Source organism: Somniosus microcephalus, chromosome 28 (assembly GCF_052327205.1).
Source record: "Somniosus microcephalus isolate GS21.2 chromosome 28, FLI_Smic_1.0, whole genome shotgun sequence".
Lineage (NCBI taxonomy): Eukaryota > Metazoa > Chordata > Chondrichthyes > Squaliformes > Somniosidae > Somniosus > Somniosus microcephalus.
The window spans coordinates 34,118,161-34,136,877 of record NC_141014.1 but is presented as its reverse complement, the minus strand read 5'-3'; the positions used below and the strand labels follow the sequence as shown (position 1 = coordinate 34,136,877).

Sequence of the window (18,717 nt, the reverse complement as noted above, 5' to 3'; positions counted from 1 at the left end):
TCTTCACACGCATTCTGCTGTGGGTTAGCCGTACTCCTCTGCTCTGCAGTTAACTACCATTTTAAATGAGATGTATATCTGATAATAAAAGGTGGAACAGGGAAATGGAAAAGCAGAGGGGGTTTGATGGGTAGAGGCCCCGCATTAAAAGGAGTAAAACACGATGGCTGAAAAAAGAAAGAGCTGAGAAAAAGAGCTAATGCGAATTGGGATGAGGAGGCAGTGACAGCGAGATTCCTCTCTGAGACCAAATCCAGGGACCACTTGCACTGAGACACCAAATCCAGGGACCACTTGCACTGAGACACCAAATCCAGGGACCACTTGCACTGAGACACCAAATCCAGGGACCACTTGCACTGAGACACCAAAGCCATAGACCCCTTACATTGTAAGACCAAATCCAGGGACCACTTACATTGTGAGACCAAATCCGGGACCCCCTACATTGCGAGACCAAATCCAGGGATCACTTACATTGAGACCAAATTCAGGGACCCCCTTACACTGATACTTAAAATAGGAATCAGAGTGCCTCATTATGGGAAATGGTCACAATGGCGAAACCAGCTTCAGTGAAGGCCAAAGCGGGTAATGGATGAAGATATCCTGGTGGAATCAGGTGGAAACTGGCGATGTGTTATTGTCGGAAGCTCTTTGCAGGCAGTCTGATGAATGTAACCAGTACAACACTTGGATCCACCTGGTCTTGTGCCAAAATCCCAAGGTCTAGTGTTCCTGATGTCTTTTACTCTGTGAAATGTAGAGATGTGAAAGAAGGGAGGAAATTGGGATCTAGCCAGATTGAAGGTTGATTGAATGAACAATTCATGAGCCTGTTTCATGAGTTGTCTTTATGAAGTGAGAACATGAAATGAAAAAGGAAGCGTCTAGTGACAGTGGCGTTCTCAATGGTGGGTTTTAACCCGTAGTCACTAACGCCTAAACCTAGCACCCGAACCGCAACCCCTAACCCCAATCCTAGCTAATAACTGCTAACACTAAATCGTGCAGTGTCAGTAGCGCGATGCATGGCAGCCATGTTGTGGTGTCAATAGTCATTACGATGTCACCGATAATGCAGGTTGGCTGAATTACCAATAGTCACTCTGAGCCCTGGGGGGGGGGGAGGAGGGGTTGGGGGGAAAGGTCATCTGAAGAAACATTGACAAAAGCCAGAAGGGCAATACTTTATTTCAACAGTAAAGGTTACAGAGTAAAGGCTGCCATGGGAAGGAAGAGCTCCGACATTACAACAGTGACTACGTTTCAAAAGTACTGCACCTCATTGGCTGTAAAGCACTTCGGGACACCCTGAGACCATAAGAACATTAAGAATTAGGAGCAGGAGTCGGCTATATAGCCCCTCGAGCCTGCTCCGCCATTCAATAAGATCATGGCTGATCATCGACCTGAACTCCACTTGATTCCCCTAGAGTCCAAAAATCTATCGATCTCAGCCTTGAATATAATCAAAGACTCAGCATTCACAGCCCTCTGGGGCAGAGAATTCCAATGATTTACAACCCACTGAGTGAAGAAATTCTTCCGCATCTCAGTCTTAAATGGCCGAGCCCTTATCCTGAGACTATGCCCGCTAGTTCTAGACTCTCCAGCCAGGGGAAACAACCTCTCAGCATCTACCCTGTTAATCCCCTTCAGAATCTTGTATGTTTCATTGAAATCACCTCTCATTCTTCTAAACTCCAAAGAGTACAGGCCCATTCTAAACAATCTCTCCTCATAGGACAACCTGAGGTCGTGATAGGAGCTATATAAATGCCAGTTCTTCATGTTTTCCTCCCCCTCCTGTAGAGGCCCCAGAGATAATGCTGACAAAGTTTGTGCAGCAGGGAGTATCCTGTGCTTGAGGCCAATAATCACCGAGGCTGCCAGTTGTGCTTGTATAAGAGATTAAGAGTACTAGAGTCATCGGGCTGGATTTTGTCAATGGGAAGCTTTTGGAGGAGGGGCTGCTGCTGGCCGGCTTTCAATCCCGCCTCCATCAGCTTCTGGCCAACCAGCGGGATTGTCACCTGATTGACCTTGTTAAGCCCGCCCAGCGGGCACTGCAGACCAATTATGGGGAAGTCAGTGACGGAGCACGTCAACGTCTGACGTGCCATCTGTCAAGATTTCTTGAAAGAGGAAATGTCAGTATTTGACAGCTCTGTGAAGCTGTCAAACACTGACATTCTGTGTAGATTGATGAGTCCTTGTGTTCAGGACTCATCAAACCTTTCAACTTTGCAGAAATCACCTGGCTGTTGGTTCGGAGGATCCAACAGCCAGTCTGTGGAATCTACAATGAAGATGTCGGGACTCCGGATCCAAAGAGGCTGAAGGCTGTAGGCAGAAACAAAGGTAAGTGAACATTTTCTAACACTTTACACTCACCTTACATACTTACCATTCCACACTTGCACCCATCACTCACCTCTACATCGCACTTTCAGACCCCTCCGACCCCCGCAGACCTCCTACTCACCTCCTCCACCTTGGCGGGGTTCCCCGAGGTCGGAAAGCCTGCACTTCGGAACTAAAAGTACAGGTAATCCTATTTTCTGTCTGTTAACTACCTGTTAACAGGCAGTTAATAGGCTTTAATCCCTTTCACACCTCAAGGAGACGGGACCCGGGGCAGGACGGCTTCCCGCCTCCTGACAAGAGGGCACGGAGGCAGGTTGGAGGCGGGTTTGCCGCCGCCCCCAAATCCTGCAACTTTACCGGTAGTCCCGCCTCCATGCCCGCCTCCTTGGGGCTGAGAAAATCCAGCCCATAGAGTCATAACGGCACAGAAGGAGGCCATTCGGCCCATCGAGTCCATGCCTGCTCTCTGTAGAGCAATCCAGTCAGTCCCATTCCCCCGCTCTATCCCCGTAGCCCTGCAAGTTTATTTCCCTCAAGTGCCTATCCAGTCTCCCCTTGAAAACATTGAGTGTCTCCGCTTCCACCACTTCCGTCGGCAGCGAGTTCCAGGTCCTCACCGCCTGCTGCACAAAAAAGTTTTCCCTCACATCCCCCCCCCCGTATCTCTTGCCCAAAACCTTAAATCTGTGTCCCCTGGTCCTTGTACCACCAACTAGTGGGAACAGCCTTTCCCCGTCTAGCCTATCCAAACCCGTCATAATCTTGTACACCTCTATCAAATCTCCCCGCAACCTCCTTTGCTCTAATGAAAACAAATCCAGCTTCTCCAACCTGTCCTTGTAGCTAAGGTCCCCCCTCCCCAGAACCATTCTGGTAAATCTCCTCTGCACCCTTGCAAGGGCCTTCACATCCTTCCTAAAGTGTGGTGACCAGAACTGGACGCAATACTCCAGTTGTGGGCTAACCAGTGCTTTATAAACTCTTCAGTATAACTTCTCTACTTTTGCACTCAATACCTCTATTTATCAAGCCCAAGATCCCATATGCTTTGCTAACCACTCTCTCAATATGTCCCGTCACCTTCAGGGGCCTATGCACATTAACTCCCAAGTCCACCCTGTCCCTGCACACTCTTTAAAACTGAGTCCAAAGAAGTCCAACGTGACCAGAATTTCAGCTGGCTCAGTCTCGGGGCCCATTCTGACGCTGTACCCTCTCTGTTGGGACTCGTCTTTCTCCTGTTACGCACACATTCCAGGGCGATGCACTAGAAATGTTAAACATGACGAAAGATGGGATGGGGTTAGATAGAAGCAGGCTGCTTGCAGTGGCTGAGGGGTCGAGGCAAGGAGCTGTCGATATAAGATTAAGAGATTGAGATCGGGAGCAGGAGAAACCTCTTTACACAGAGAGTTGTGAGGCTGTGGAAGGAATCGTAGCCGTAAATAAAATCTAAACGTAAGTAAGTACCGTTATAAAAGATGTGCGGGTTAGGTTGATTGGCTATGATAAATTGACCCTTAGTGTTAGGGGGATTAAATACGTGGGGTTACAGGGATAGGGTGGGATATGTGTTGGTGTAGGGGTTACGGGGATCGGGTGGGATATGTGTCGGTGCAGGCTCGATGGGCCGAAATGGCCTCTATCTGCACTGTGGGGTTTCTGTGTCTGTGTGATTATCTATTTCTAATAACTTTTGCTGAATGTGGCCCACGCCAAGTGCCAGAATATTGGATCCAGCCCGCCAACCAGTTTGACACCCCGGATCTGCCGGTTTTATTCCTTTTTTAAAATTTCCTCTCGTCTCTCCCTTCTTGTAGGGCTCCGCATGCTGGCAGGGGTCGCACGTTTTAATCCAGTCTGCGACATTCTTACCGTGGCTCGGTGGGTATCACCCTCGCCTCTGAGTCAGAAGGTTGTGGGTTCAAAGTCCCACTCCAGAGACTTGAGCACAAAAATCCAGGCTGACGCTCCCAGTGCCAGTGCTGAGGGAGTGCTGCACTGTCTGAGGTGCTGTCTTTCGGCTGAGACGTTAAACCGAGGCTCCGTCTGCCCTCTCGGGTGGATGTAAAAGATCCCAAGAAACTATTTTTCGAAGAAGAGCAGGGGCGTTCTCCCCGGTGTCCTGTAACCAATATTTATCCCTCAACCAACATCACTAAAACAGATTATCTGGTCATTATCACATTGCTGTTTGTGGGAGCTTGCTGTGCGCATATTGGCGTTTTCTACATTACAGCAGTGACCACACTTCAAAAAGTACTTCATTGGCTGCAAAGCGCTTTGGGACGTCCCGAGGTGGTGCTGGGCGCTATAGAAATGCAAGTCTTTCTGCATAGGCTGGGTCTGTTTTCCTTGGAACAGAGGAGGCTGAGGAGAGACCTTATTGAGGTGTATAAAATTATGAGGGGCCTAGATAAAGTGGATAGAAAGGACCTATTTCCCTTAGCAGAGGGGTCAAAAACCAGGGGGCACAGAGTTAAAGTAATTGTTGGAAGGTTTAGAGGGGATTTGAGGGGAAATTTCTTCACCCAGAGGGTTGTGGGGGGTCTGGAACTCACTGCCTGAAAGGGTGGTAGAGGCAGAAACCCCAACCACATTTAAAAAGTACTTGGATGTGCACTTGGGATGCTCTAACCTGCAGGGCTACGGACCAAGAGCTGGGAACTGGGATTAGGCTGGATAGCTCTTTGTCGGCCGGCGCGGACACAATGGGCCGAAATGGCCTCCTTCCGTGCTGTAACTTTCTGTGATTCTATCTATGATTCTATGATTTCCTATCTTATCCCCAACCAATAGTATTGGCTTTGGATCCTGTGCACAGTCTTTTCCTGGCCCAGCTGACAGCCAATATCAGAGAAATGGCATTCCAGGAATATTTGGCATCGCTTCTCTCGATCCATAGAGTAACATAGAGTAACATAGAAGATAGGAGCAGGAGTAGGCCATTCGGCCCTTCGAGCCTGCTCCGCCATTCAGTGAGATCATGGCTGATCATCCAAATTCAGTACCCTGTCCCTGCATTCTCCCCATATCCCTTGATCCCTTTAGCCTTAAGAAATATATCTAACTCCTTCTTGAATATATTTAATGAATTGGCCTCAACTGCCTTCTGTGGTAGATAATTCCACAGGTTCACCACTCTCTGGGTGAAGAAATTCCTCCTCATCTCAGTCCTAAATGGCTTACCCCTTATCCTTAGACTGTGACCCCTGGTTCTGGACTCCCCCGCCATCGGGAACATCCTTCCTGCATCTAGTCTGTCTAGTCCTGTTAGAATTTTATAAGTTTCAATGAGATCCCCTCTCATTCTTCTAAACTCCAGCGAGTATAAGCCCAATCGACCCAATCTCTCCTCATACGTCATTCCTGCCATCCCAGGTATCAGTCTGGTGAATCTTCGCTGCACTCCCTCCATGGCAAGAACATCCTTCCTCAGATAAGGCGACCAAAACTGCACACAATACTCAAGATGTGGTCTCACCAAGGCCCTGTACAACTGCAGCACGACATCCTTGCTCCACCACCACTTCTCTCCTCTTGTCCTTCTTTGGTCCCACGCAGGTCCTTTCCATCATGGACATTGTGGAGGTCTCACTTGACGTCGGTTCAATATTTTTCTTTCTGGGGACAGGTTGGAGGCTTTAATTTTTTACTAGTTCATCAGAATGCAGGAGAGAATTTCAGAGTTACTGTCTAAACACCCTGTCGTGACCGGGCCTGAACTGTCTCCTCAGAATTGGATTTGAAAGCTGAGTTTTTAATTGACGAGTCTTATGAAAGTGTTAGTTGTTGGAGAAGGTTCTCTTTCTCTTCATGGTTGCAATTTTCTCTTTGGGCGGGCGGCGAGATGTGTTAACACATCTAGAAAACACTTTATAGCCTTCCGGGCTCGATATCGAGTTCAACAACTTCAGATCATAACCTCGGCCCCGATTATATTTTTTATCCACACCTTTGGTTTGTGACTTTTCCTTTTTCCTCTCTCTCCCACATGGCAACTGTTTCTCTGCCAGCGCGTTTCACACTTCATCTAGAGCCATTGTTTGTTTCTTTACCTGCCCTATTACCATCTCGTCTTGAATATCTCTTAATGTCTCTTCTTTCATCCCCTCCCCCATTTCCCAGCCCCCAGACTGCCTTTTGTTTCATTTCCTGCCTTTGCTCTCAGTCCTGACGAAGGGTTTCGACCCGAAACGTTGACTCTATTTCTCTCTCCACGGATGTTGCCTGGCCTGCTGAGTTTTTCCAGCATTTTCTGTTGTTATTATTTCTATAAAACACTTGACTGGAGGACACCAGAGACCCAGTTGAGTTTTTCTGGTGCCAAGCCGCAAATTACCAGATTTATTGGGTTTCAGTTCACGCTGGGGTTTGGACTTATCGCCTCACCCTAAGCACGACAATACGATCCCATCATCTGAGGGGTTGTGATAGATCAAATAAGGAGAAACCGTTTCCAGTGGCAGGAGGGTCGGTAACCAGAGGACACAGAGTGAAGATAATTGGCAAAAGAACAAAGATGAGGAGAATTTATTTTTCACGCAGCAAGTTGCTGTGATGTGGAACGCGCTGCCTGAAAGGGCAGTGGAAGCAGATTCAGTAGTAACTTTCAAAAAGGAAATGGACACATACGTGAAAGGAGAAAAATTGCAGGGCTATGGGGCAAGAGTGGGGGGTGGGGAGCAGGACTAATTGGATAGTTCGTTCAAAGAGGCAGCACAGGCACGATGGACCGAATGGCCCCCTCCTGTGCTGTAAGATTGTATGATTCTATTAGGCTTGAAAGCCCCAGGTTCAACTCCTGGCCTCTGTCATCTGGGATAGCGCAGGGGGCACGATGGTTGGTCCCTGGCCTCGGATGAGCTAAAGTTAACATTTGCTATGCAGTGACGATCCCCCCTTGCTGGAGAGCATACGTCGAATGGACAGCTCATACGACCTGGGGTTTATTCCGCGCTCCTAGTTACGCTTGACGGGACCGTGAGCCGCGTGCGGGGAGGGGGAGGCGGGTGCGGGAATCAGCGCCGCATTGCGGCAGCGCAAACTCCGACCTCCGTTCCCGCTGAGTGAGGCTGGACTTGCCCTTGCGCCTGGGCTGACCCCTTTGAGGGACGGGCCACTTGAGTGAGGGAAGCGGAGCGCGGCCAACAGCAACCTGGAACCTGTACCCTCGGAGAAGAGGGGCGGGGGGTGGGGGCAATAAACTAGGCGGGTGGGCATGCGTACCAACCCTGGTGCCGTGAGTTTCAAAGCGCAGTCATTACATGCCAACACTGTCCCTTTAAGAATGAGTGTAAACATATCAAATAGTCCACAGCAAGTCCATACCTCTCGGTGTAATAGTGATATTTATAGGTATAACACTGTTGAATAAGGTTGTTAGAGATGCTTGAAAATGAGACCACAGGATTACATCTCCCCTCCCCCACAAAATTTACCATGGCAGTCTTTTGTCCATAATTCATTTTGATATTTCACTTTCCCTCAGACAGAATTAATTTTCTCAAAATCCTTACCTGAGGTAATTTTATCAGTTCTTTTGTCTTAAAAATTTTTAATTCTTTTTTACTCTGTTTTAACAGAAATGCCTTCGATTTAACCCCGATGCCACGATTTGGGTTGCTAAGCAACAGGTGCTGTGTACTTTAAACGAGAGCCTGAAGGATGTGCTAAATTACGGCTTGTTCCAGCCAGCCAGCAATGGACGGGATGCCAAGTTTCTGAATGAAGAGAAGCTACTACGAGAATACCCGCAGTCCTTCGAGAAAGGGGTGCCTTACCTGGAGGTGAGGGCGCGGGCGCCAATGCTCGTAGGGGCGACTTGGGTCAAGCTGCCAGCCTGGCACAGACGCGTTGTGGCGCTAATCTCTTGCGTCCTGTCCATAAGGACCGTGTCCTGGTTGGACACGGAGGCACACGTTCGATGCCAAACTTGAGACTGATGTCCGTGAGCTTGTTCACGTAAAGGGTTCAGGAAAGAAATATTTGCACTTGCAGACACTCCCAGTGCGGTGCTGAGGGAGTGCCGCACTGTCGGAGGCGCCATCTTTCGGATGAGATGTTAAACCGAGGCCCCGTCTGCTCTCTCAGGTGGACGTAAAAGATCCCGCGGCCACTATTTGGAAGAAGAGCAGGGGGAGTACTCCCCGGTGTCCTGGGGCCAATATTTATCCCTCAACCAACATCACCGAAACAGATGATCTGCTCATTATCGCATTGCTGTTTGTGGGAGCTTGCTGTGCACAAATTGGCTGCTGCATTTCCTACATTACAACAGTGATTATACTTTAATAAAAAGTACTTCCTTGGCTGTAAAGCGCTTTGGGATGTCCTGAGGTTGTGAAAGGCGCTATAGAAATGCAAGTCTTCCTTTCTTTCTGTAGCGCCTTTCACAACCTCTGGACGTCCCAAAGCGCTTTACAGCCAATGAAGTACTTTTTATTAAAGTATAGTCACTGTTGTAATGTAGGAAATGCAGCAGCCAATTTGCGCACAGCAAGCTCCCACAAACAGCAACGTGACCATGACCAGATAATCTTTATTAGTGATGTAAGTTGAGGGATAAATAGTGGCCAGGTCTCCATGGGGAACGCTCTCCTTAGAAGTAGTGCCATGAGGAATCTTTTACATCCACCTGAGCGGGCAGCAGATGGAGGCCTCGGCTTAACGCGTCATCCGAAAGATGGCACCTCCGACAGTACAGCACTCCTTCAGCACTGGCACTGGGAGCGTCGGCCTGGATTGCGCGCTCAAGTCTCCGGAGTGGGGACTCTGAACCCACGACCTTCCGACTCGGGGGTCGCGAGAGTGCGACCCAGTGAGCCGAGGTTGAGACTAAAAGCTAGAGCAACAGCTTCCTCCACATCGGCTGCTGAATTGAATAACCCACCTCAAGTGTTCCCTAATCATTTAATCACATCACTCCAAATTTATTCCTACAAGCTTCCACTCTGCTTCAGACAATCATCCAATTTTGTACTTATTTGATTCAGAGAAGCTGTTCCTCTCTGTGCTTGCGGTGCTGAATTCCATTCTTGAGCCCTGGTGGTGTAGAGGCTGCAGAATTATCCTAATTTCTGTTTTTATAAAAATCCACTAAAAGACAAAGCAATCACAATACTGCCCACTTTAGAAAAAATACAAAGCCTGCTCCAAGAAGGGATTGTCCAGTCAAATAAAGCACCCCAGAGCAACATTTGCAGGATCATGATGACACAAAGCTGGGTGGGAGGGTAAGCTGTGAGGAGGATGTCGTGAAACTCCAGTACGATTTGGACAGGTTGGGTGATTGGGCAGAAACATGACAAATGCACTATAATGTGGATAAATGTGAGGTTATCCACTTTGGTGGCAAAAACTGGAAGGCAGATTATTATTTGAATGGCAATAGATTGGGAGAAGGGGAAGTGCAAAGAGACCTGGGTGTTCTTGTGCACCAGTCGCTGAAGGTAAGCATGCAGGTGCAGCAGGCGGTTAAGAAGGCAAATGGTATGTTGGCCTTCGTAGCGAGAGGGTTCGAGTACAAGAACAAGGATGTCTTGCTACAGTTGTACAGGGCCTTGGTGAGACCGCACCTTGAGTATTGTGTGCAGTTTTGGTCGCCTTACCTGAGGAAGGATGTTCTTGCCATGGAAGGAGTGCAGCGAAGATTCACCAGGCTGATACCTGGGATGGCAGGAATGACGTATGAGGAGAGATTGTGTCAATTGGGCTTATACTCACTGGAGTTTAGAAGATTGAGAGGGGATCTCATCAAAACCTATAAAATTCTGTCAGGCCTGGACAGACTAGATGCAGGAAGGATGTTTCTGATGGCCGGGGAGTCCAGAACCAGGGGTCACAGTCTAAGGATAAGGGGTAAGCCATTTAGGACTGAAATGAGGAGGAATTTCTTCACCCAGAGAGTGGTGAACCTGTGGAATTCTCTGCCACAGAGGGCGGTGGAGGCCAGGTCATTAAATATATTCAAGAAGGAGTTGGATATATTTCTTAAGGCTAAAGGGATCAAGGGATATGGGGAGAAGGCAGGGACAGGGTACTGAATTTGGATGATCAGCCATGATCTCACTGAATGGCGGAGCAGGCTCAAAGGGCCGAATGGCCTACTCCTGCTCCTACCTTCTATGTTTCTATGTTTCTATGCATGCGTGCAGCCACAGCTGAATAACTTGGCGAGGGAAGAAACTTCAGTTTTGTATTTTATCGTCATGAGTTCGCGAGTGAGCTTGAGTGTTTGTCAGCTGTTGCCAGAGACCTGGGCCGAGAAGAAAGTGAGACCTGTCATGGGGAGAGTTGGAGCCTAATGGGTAGTAGGGTCTGTTATTAGGGAACTGGGCCCGAAGGAAAGGAGAGGGCCATTTATAAAGGAGTTGGATCTGAAGGAGAGGAGGGCCTGTTTTGAAGAAGTTGATCCTGAAGGAAAGAAAAGCCTGCTATGAGGGAGTTAGGCTTATAAGTAGGGGCCCACGAGGGAGTTGGGCCTAAAAAGAGGTCCCACGAGGGAGTTGGGCCTAAAAAAAGGTCCCACGAGGGAGTTGGGCCTAAGAAAAGGTCCCACGAGGGAGTTGTGCCTAAAAAGAGGGGCCCATGAGGGAGTTGGGCCTAAAAAGAGGGCCCACAACAGAGTTAGGCCTAAAAAAAGGTCCCACGAGAGACTTGGGCCTAAAAAGAGGGCCCACGAGGGAGTTGAGCCTGAAAAAGAGGGCCCACGAGGGAGTTGGGCCTAAAAAGAAGGCCCAGGAGGGAGTTGGGCCTAAAAAGAAGGCCCACGAGGGAGTTGGGCCTAAAAAGAAGGCCCACGAGGGAGTTGGGCCTAAAAAAAAAAGGTCCCACGAGGGAGTTGGGCCTAAAAGAAAGGAGGGCCCTTTATGAGGGAGTTGATCCTGAAGTCAAGGAGAACTTGTTATGAGGGAGCTGGGTCTGAAAGATACCAGCAGTTGCGATCAGCCTGAGAGAGTCTGTCATTGTACTGGAGGAAGGCTGTGAGGCACTTACGGCTGACGTCATGAGCTTCTGATGACAAGCCATGAGACTGGAGCAACTGCAGACTTCTGATGTGAGGAACTTGGGCCTTGAGCAGAATTTGAATACGTTTATTTCCGCACCCCCCCCCCCCCCGCCTCCTTGGGAGCTTTGGGTCAAAATTTGCAATTACGTCTTTGGATTTTCTGGCTTCATGAATTAAGCCTTCTTGATAAGGGAAGCATTAGGAATGGATTAAATAATAGAATGCTGAATTCATGTTGTGGTCACACACACACACGCCACGGAGCAGTTGAACAGGGCATGACTTTATGCCCAGTTCTCTCACCATGCGATCCCAGTGTCACCGAGAGGTGATTGTTGGGGGAAGGGGCAAGTGTTGTGAAGGGAGTGGGCGTTTCTCAATGAAAGTCAGAGGCTTGGAGCCTGGGTCACTCCAACCAGCTGTTTTCAGCCTCAGCGGCGGGTGGGGGGGAATGTCAATACTGACAATAGCTGGTTGGAGGGGTGAGTGGGGATGCATGATGAGGGATATAAACCAATAACAGTGAATACGTTGGGGAAATGTCTAATACAGACAGCTCTCTGACGCTGATATGGTCTTGTACTTTCCTTACAGTTCCGTTACAAAACGCGGGTTTACAAACAGACGAACCTGGATGAGAAGCAGCTGGGGAAACTCCACACAAAGGTCAGCTCCTTTTTAATCCAACTTTCTGGGGTTGGGGTGGGTTCCTGAGTTGATCACCCGAGCGGGGTGTCGTAGTGATGCGTTGTTGCACAAGGGGCGACTAGGGACGGGCAATAAATGCTGGCCTTGCCAGCGACGCCCACATCCCAGGAACGAATATAGAAAAAAAAACAAGTTGTTGTTGTTGATTGCCCCCTCCCCCCTCCTGAATCGGCCGCCGCTCACTCGGATACGCTTCCTCGGCCATCGGACCCCCTCCGCTGCCTCGCATAAAACCGCCGTTCCTCACATGCGAGCCTGCACGGTGAGTATCGGAAGACTCTCTGTCCGTGGGGGGCATCACAACCTACCACACTCCCATTTCCCCCCCCCCACCCCGCCAACTCCCGTGCCCACACTTTCGGCGGGTATTGATGGGCAATGATGAAGAGTAGAACCCCGGCTTGTTCTTTGCCCCTCTCCAGTCTGATTGCAGTAGCCACACTCTGCCCTTGCCCCGACCGAGTGGCCTGGTACTGCCACCGCCTGTGGCTTTAACCCAAAGGACCAGCGGGAGAGATAGTCGCAGGGTTCTCACTGAGGCACAGGCTGTGCTGCTGTTGCGTAGCGTGTTGCTAACATACGGAATTGACGGGTCAGAAAAAACCAGCTGGTCCATCAGGCCTTGGCCCACACTCATGATGGCCAGAGCATCGTAACTAGACACTTCATTCCCCCACCTCGGGCCCACTCCCGGAAGCCATGTAATTTTTCTCACAGAGGGTCGTGAGTCATAGAAACATAGAAGATAGGAGCAGGAGTAGGCCATTCGACCCCTCGAGCCTGCTCCGCCATTTAATGCGATCATGGCTGATCATCCAAATTCAGTACCCTGTCCCTGCTTTCTCCCCATATCCCTTGATCCCTTTAGTCTTAAGAAATATATCCAACTCCTTCTTGAATATATTTAATGAACTGGCCTCAACTGCCTTCTGTGGTAGAGAATTCCACAGGTTCACCACTCTCTGGGTGAAGAAATTCCTCCTCATCTCAGTCCTAAATGGCCTACCCCTTATCCTTAGACTGTGACCCCTGGTTCTGGACTTCCCCCGCCATCGGGAACATCCTTCCTGCATCTAGTCTGTCTAGTCCTGTTAGAATTTTGTAAGTTTCCATGAGAACGGCCTGGCTCTGATTTTAAGGTGATGTCCCCTTGTCCTAGACTTCTCCCCCCTCCCACCGCCCCCCCCCCGCCCACAAGCAGACAATGTTTCTCTCTACCCTATCCAAATCCTAAAAACCTCAATCAAATCTCTGCTTAACCTTCCATATTCCAGGGAATACAAGCCTAGTTTATGTAATCGCTCCTCATAAACTAACCCTTGGAGCCCCCGGTAACATGCTGCTGAATCTGCTCTACACTCCTTCCAAGGCCGATACATCCTTTCTAAGGTGCGGGGCCCAGAACTGCACACGGTATGAAACCACACATGGACCAAATGCCACATCAGGGTAAAAAAAAACTCCTCCCTATGTTGAGGGCAAAATCCAAAGGGCACTGGGATAGAATTACTCAGATCGCTGGGTGTAATGACATCATAAATATGCAATTCTTCACCTCCCCCCTCCCTCATCTTCCTGGTTCCCACGTCATAAAAAAATGACGATTATTTTCAACAAAATGTCAGCTTGATCTGAGCAGGTTTAAATTATTCCCTTTGAAGCAGTGACGTGCTGTCAGCTCTAAAGCAAATTCATCTTCCCCTCACGTTTCCCTCCCTCTTGCTATGCAGCCACTAATCTCTCTCACTCTCCCCCTCTCCCCCTCCCTCTCAATCACTCAACCTCTGGCCAGAATCGGGGGGGCGAAAACGCTCCACTCGCACAAAGGAAGACGGTTGTGGTGGATTGAAGGTCAATTATCACAGCCCCAGGACATCGCTGCAGGGGTTCCTCAGGGCAATGTCCTGGGCCCAACCATCTTCAGCTGCTTCATCAGTGACCTTCCCCTCCATCATAAGGTCAGAAGTGGGGATGTTCGCTGATGACTGCACAGTGTTCAGTGCCATTCGCAACCATGAACGAATTAAAAAAAAAAAAAAATCCATCAGAACGGCCCAAATAAGCCAACCTGCCAGCAAGACAGCTGCTCTCGGCAGTGGGTCAACAGATTATAGCGACCTCTCTGATCCAATTGTGTGACTTCTCTCCCCCCCTCCCTCCCCTCTCCCTTTCTCCCCTCTCCCTTTCTTTCTCCCCTCCCCCCTCTCCCTCCCTCTATCCTTTCCTCTCCTTATCCTTCCTCCCCTCCCCCTCTCATCCCTCCTTCTCCCTCTCTTCCCCATCCTTCTCCCTCCCCTGCCCTCCTTTTCCCATCTCCTTTCCACTTGCTCTCCCCTTCCCTTCACCCTCCCCTCACCCTCCTTTACCCCTCCACCCCCTCCTTTCCCCTCCCCCTTTCCCTCCCTCTCCCTTCCTCCCCTCCCCCTTTCTTTCCACCCTCCCCATCCCCTCTCCCCCTCTCTCTATCCTTTCCTCTCCTTATCCTTCCTTCCTTCCTCCCCTCCCCCTCTCACCCCTCTCCCTATCTTCCCCCTCTCTTCCTCCCCCACCCTCCTTTCCCCTCCCCCCCTTCCACTCGCTCTCCCTTTCCCTTCCCCCTCCCCTCACCCTCCCTTACGCCACCAGCTCCCCCTCTCTTTCCCCTTCCCCTCCCCTCCTTTCCCTTCCCCCCTTTCCCTTCCCCCCACCCCAACCGCAGCTGAATTAGAACTCCTTAAACAAAACACGAGAACCGTGATTAGCTTGACAGAACTGCCCTTAGAGATTGCCCGCTATTTAGAGAGCGTACAGTGGCGATTCACCAGGATGGAGCCAGAGATGAGGAAACTACATTTATGAAGGGAGATACTGGGCCTGCATCTACTACAGCAGAGAAAGGCTAAGAGCAGCTTTAATGGAGCTTTTCAAAAATAAAATATATGAAGGGTTTTGGTAGCATGAATAGTAAAAGATTATTTCCTCTGGTTTGGAGGCTCATGGGAAAAGGAGTCATCAATTTAAAGTTGTCCCTAATTGAGTGAGGAGAGAGGTTCGGAGAATTTTCCTTACACACAATGCTGTTGGACTGTGGAATGCTCCGCCACAGGGAATGGTTCAGGCAGAGGCCGCTGCATCGTTGAAGAAAAAACTGGATAAATATTTGAGGCAGAGGAAGATACAGAGCTGTGGGGAGAGAGCGGGGCAGTGGGATTAGTTTAGGATTGATACAGGGCTACGGGGAGAGAGCGGGGCAGTGGGATTGGTTTAGGATCGATACAGGGCTATGGGGAGAGAGTGGGGCAGTGGGATTGGTTTAGGATTGATACAGAGCTATGGGGAGAGAGCGGGGCAGTGGGATTAATTTGGGATTGATACAGGGCTATGGGGAGAGAGCGGGGCAGTGGGATTAGTTTGGGATTGATACAGAGCTGTGGGGAGAGAGCGGGGCAGTGGGATTAGTTTGGGATTGACACAGGGCTATGGGGAGAGAGCGGGGCAGTGGGATTAGTTTGGGATTGATACAGGGCTATGGGGAGAGAGCGGGGCGGTGGGATTAATTTGGGATTGATACAGGGCTATGGGGAGAGAGTGGGGCAGTGAGATTAATTTGGGATTGATACAGGGCTATGGGGAGAGAGCGGGGCAGTGGGATTAATTTGGGATTGATACAGGGCTATGGGGAGAGAGCGGGGCAGTGGGATTAGTTTGGGATTGATACAGGGCTATGGGGAGAGCGTGGGGCAGTGGGATTGGTTTAGGATTGATACAGGGCTATGGGGAGAGAGCGGGGCAGTGGGATTAGTTTGGGGATTGATACAGGGCTATGGGGAGAGCGTGGGGCAGTGGGATTAGTTTGAGATTGATACAGGGCTATGGGGGGAGAGCGAGGCAGTGAGATTAGTTTGGGATTGACAGGGCTATGGGGAGAGAGCAGGGCAGTGGGATTGGTTTGGGATTGATACAGGGCTATGGGGAGAGCGTGGGGCAGTGGGATTGGTTTAGGATTGATACAGGGCTATGGGGAGAGAGCGGGATTGTTACAGGGCTATGGGGAGAGAGCAGGGCAGTGGGATTGGTTTGGGATTGATACAGGGCTATGGGGAGAGAGCGGGATTGTTACAGGGCTATGGGGAGAGAGCAGGGCAGTGGGATTGGTTTGGGATTGATACAGGGCTATGGGGAGAGAGTAGGGCAATGGGATTAGTTTGGGGATTGATACAGGGCTATGGGGAGAGAGCGGGGCAGTGGGATTAGTTTGGGGATTGATACAGGGCTATGGGGAGAGAGTGGGGCAGTGGGATTAGTTTGGGGATTGATACAGGGCTATGGGGGGAGAGCGAGGCAGTGAGATTAGTTTGGGATTGACAGGGCTATGGGGAGAGTGCGGGGCAGTGAGATTAGTTTGGGATTGACACAGGGCTTTGGGGAGAGAGCAGGGCAGTGGGATTAGTTTGGGATTGACACAGGGCTATGGGGAAAGCGCGGGGCAGTGAGATTAGGAAACTTGCTGCGAGGGGTTGGGGGGGGGGTTGCAAAAAAAACACTCGGGCGGAGACGGATTAAACCTCGTCCCCTGATGTCATGGTGACCCTGAGAGTTTGTGAACTCTGACCCCTGCTAATGGTACGGCACAGAAAAGGTCAGTAATCCCCCTCTGTCACTGCGACATTGGAGGAGTCAGTCATTCAGGCTGGGCCAGGTCCAAGAGGTGAAAGGGCAGTGCCTGGCCCACTGCACTGTCCAGTCGCCCCTCAGCCAGGGGGCCCTGGGTTTGAACTCAAGAGGTGAAAGGTCACGACCTAACCCACTGCCCTTTATTTTTCTAAGAATCCTTCCTTACTCCTGAATATTAGTTTGGTTTAAAGCAGCCCCTGTGCTCTTTTTTTTCACACAGGCCAGTTTGAAGAAGTTTCTAGAATACGTTCAACATGGCGCAGCTGAAAAGATGCTTAAACTCTTGGATAAAGGGCTGGACCCCAACTACCATGATACAGAGACTGGGGGTAGGTTTCAATATTTACAGGAGCTGGAAGAGCAGATCTGTACCAAACCATGGTTGAGGGAGGGGGGTGAGGTGAGGTGGGGAGGAGAGGAGGAAGGGGGGGTGGAGGAAGGGGAGGTGTGGGGGTGGAAGGGAGGGAGGGGTAGGGAGGGGTGGAGGGGGTGGGAGGGGGGAGGTGAGGGGGTGGGATGGGGAAGGGGTGGTGAGCAGGTGGGATGGGGAAGGGGGAGGTGAGGGGTGGGATGGAGGAGGGGGGAGGTGAGGGGGAGGGGTGGGATGGAGGAGGGGGGAGGTGAGGGGGAGGGGTGGAGGGGGAGGGATGAGAGGGGGGAGGGGAGGGGGCGGGATGGAGGGGGGAGGGGGTGGGATGGAGGAGGGAGGGATGGGAGGGGTGGAGGATGGAGGAGGGAGGGATGGGGGAGGGGGTGGGATGGGAGGGGTGGAGGAGGGAGGGGTGGAGGAGGGAGGGATGGAGGAGGGAGGGATGGGGGAGGGGAGGGATGGGGGGAGGGGAGGGGGTGGGATGGAGGAGGGAGGGATGGGAGGGGTGGAGGAGGGAGGGATGGAGAAGGGAGGGATGGGGGAGGGGGTGGGATGGAGGAGGGAGGGGTGGAGGGGGGTGGAGGGAGATGGGAGGGGGGAGGGGGGAGGGAGGAGGGATGGGAGGGATGGGAGGGATGGAGGAGGATGGGGAGGGGAGAGAGGGAGCGGTGGCGGGATGGGGAGGGGTGAAGGGGGGAGGAAGGGGAGGGGGTGGAGGGGACGATGGGAGGGAGGGGAGGGGAGGGAGGGATGGGGAGGAGGGGGTGAAGGGGAGGGGTGGCGGGAGGAGGGGAGGGGTGGAGGGGTTGATGGGGAGGGGTGGAGGGCGGAGGGGAGGGGTGGGGTGGAGAGGGGATGGTGGTAGAGGGAGTTGTGGAGGGGAGGGGAGGGAGGGAGGGGTGGATTTGGGAATGAGGGTTCACATTACCCGAGAACCTCAAATGTTCTTTCTGCACAACCAATGAGTCCAGCACACGATGAGTTAAAACAGCTTTTTGCTGAGCGTGGGTTGTAAAGTGTGTCAGGGAATTTTAAAGCAAAGGGTATCTTCACAGGAAAGTAAATAGTAGAATGTGTAAGAGTCATTCGGGCGCGTCTGCAATGGTCTGGAATGTGCCAGCTTGGTCACTTGTGTTTAGGAGACTGGAAAGAGTTTATGACGGCAATATAACCATGGTGATCAAATGTTTAGAAGAATTAAGTGCCTGTTTGTTTAGTTTATGCTGTTATTATCTTGTCATTTGTATGTATCTTTGTACTATGATTTATTGGTGGTGTGCATGTAGTGATCAAAGGTGAAATTTGGTTTAAGATTGTAAGACTGTTTAGCAGCTCACTCTAGAATGGTGAAGTGTGAAGCCTCCGCAGCTCGCTGGTACTGGTTGTGGATGGTATGAGGTTTCAATAAAGACCGATCCTGCGTTGCTACTCCCGAGTGTGTGTGTAATCTGGCATTTAATGTAAAGAGACAAAAAGAGAACAAGAAAGCAGTCCAACTGGGCGGGGGGGGGGTAGGAAAGTGGGGGAGGAGGGGGAGGAAAGCGGGGGAGGAGGGGGAGAAGGAGGGGGGAGGAGGGGGAGAAGGAGAGGGGGAGGAAAGCGAGGG

The 18,717-nt window shown here is 50.8% G+C and overlaps 1 protein-coding gene across 1 annotated transcript in view; it reads left to right on the top strand.

Moving 5' to 3' along the window:
• The window catches only part of LOC147099528 (SH3 and multiple ankyrin repeat domains protein 2-like), a 177,446-nt gene that overhangs the window by 17,214 nt on the left and 141,515 nt on the right, over nt 1–18,717 (top strand). Inside the window, exons 2-4 of the mRNA XM_085969758.1 lie at nt 7,956–8,159; nt 11,975–12,046; nt 16,962–17,070. Coding sequence (XP_085825884.1) covers nt 7,956–8,159; nt 11,975–12,046; nt 16,962–17,070 — 385 coding nt within the window. The remainder of the gene's footprint in view (nt 1–7,955; nt 8,160–11,974; nt 12,047–16,961; nt 17,071–18,717) is intronic.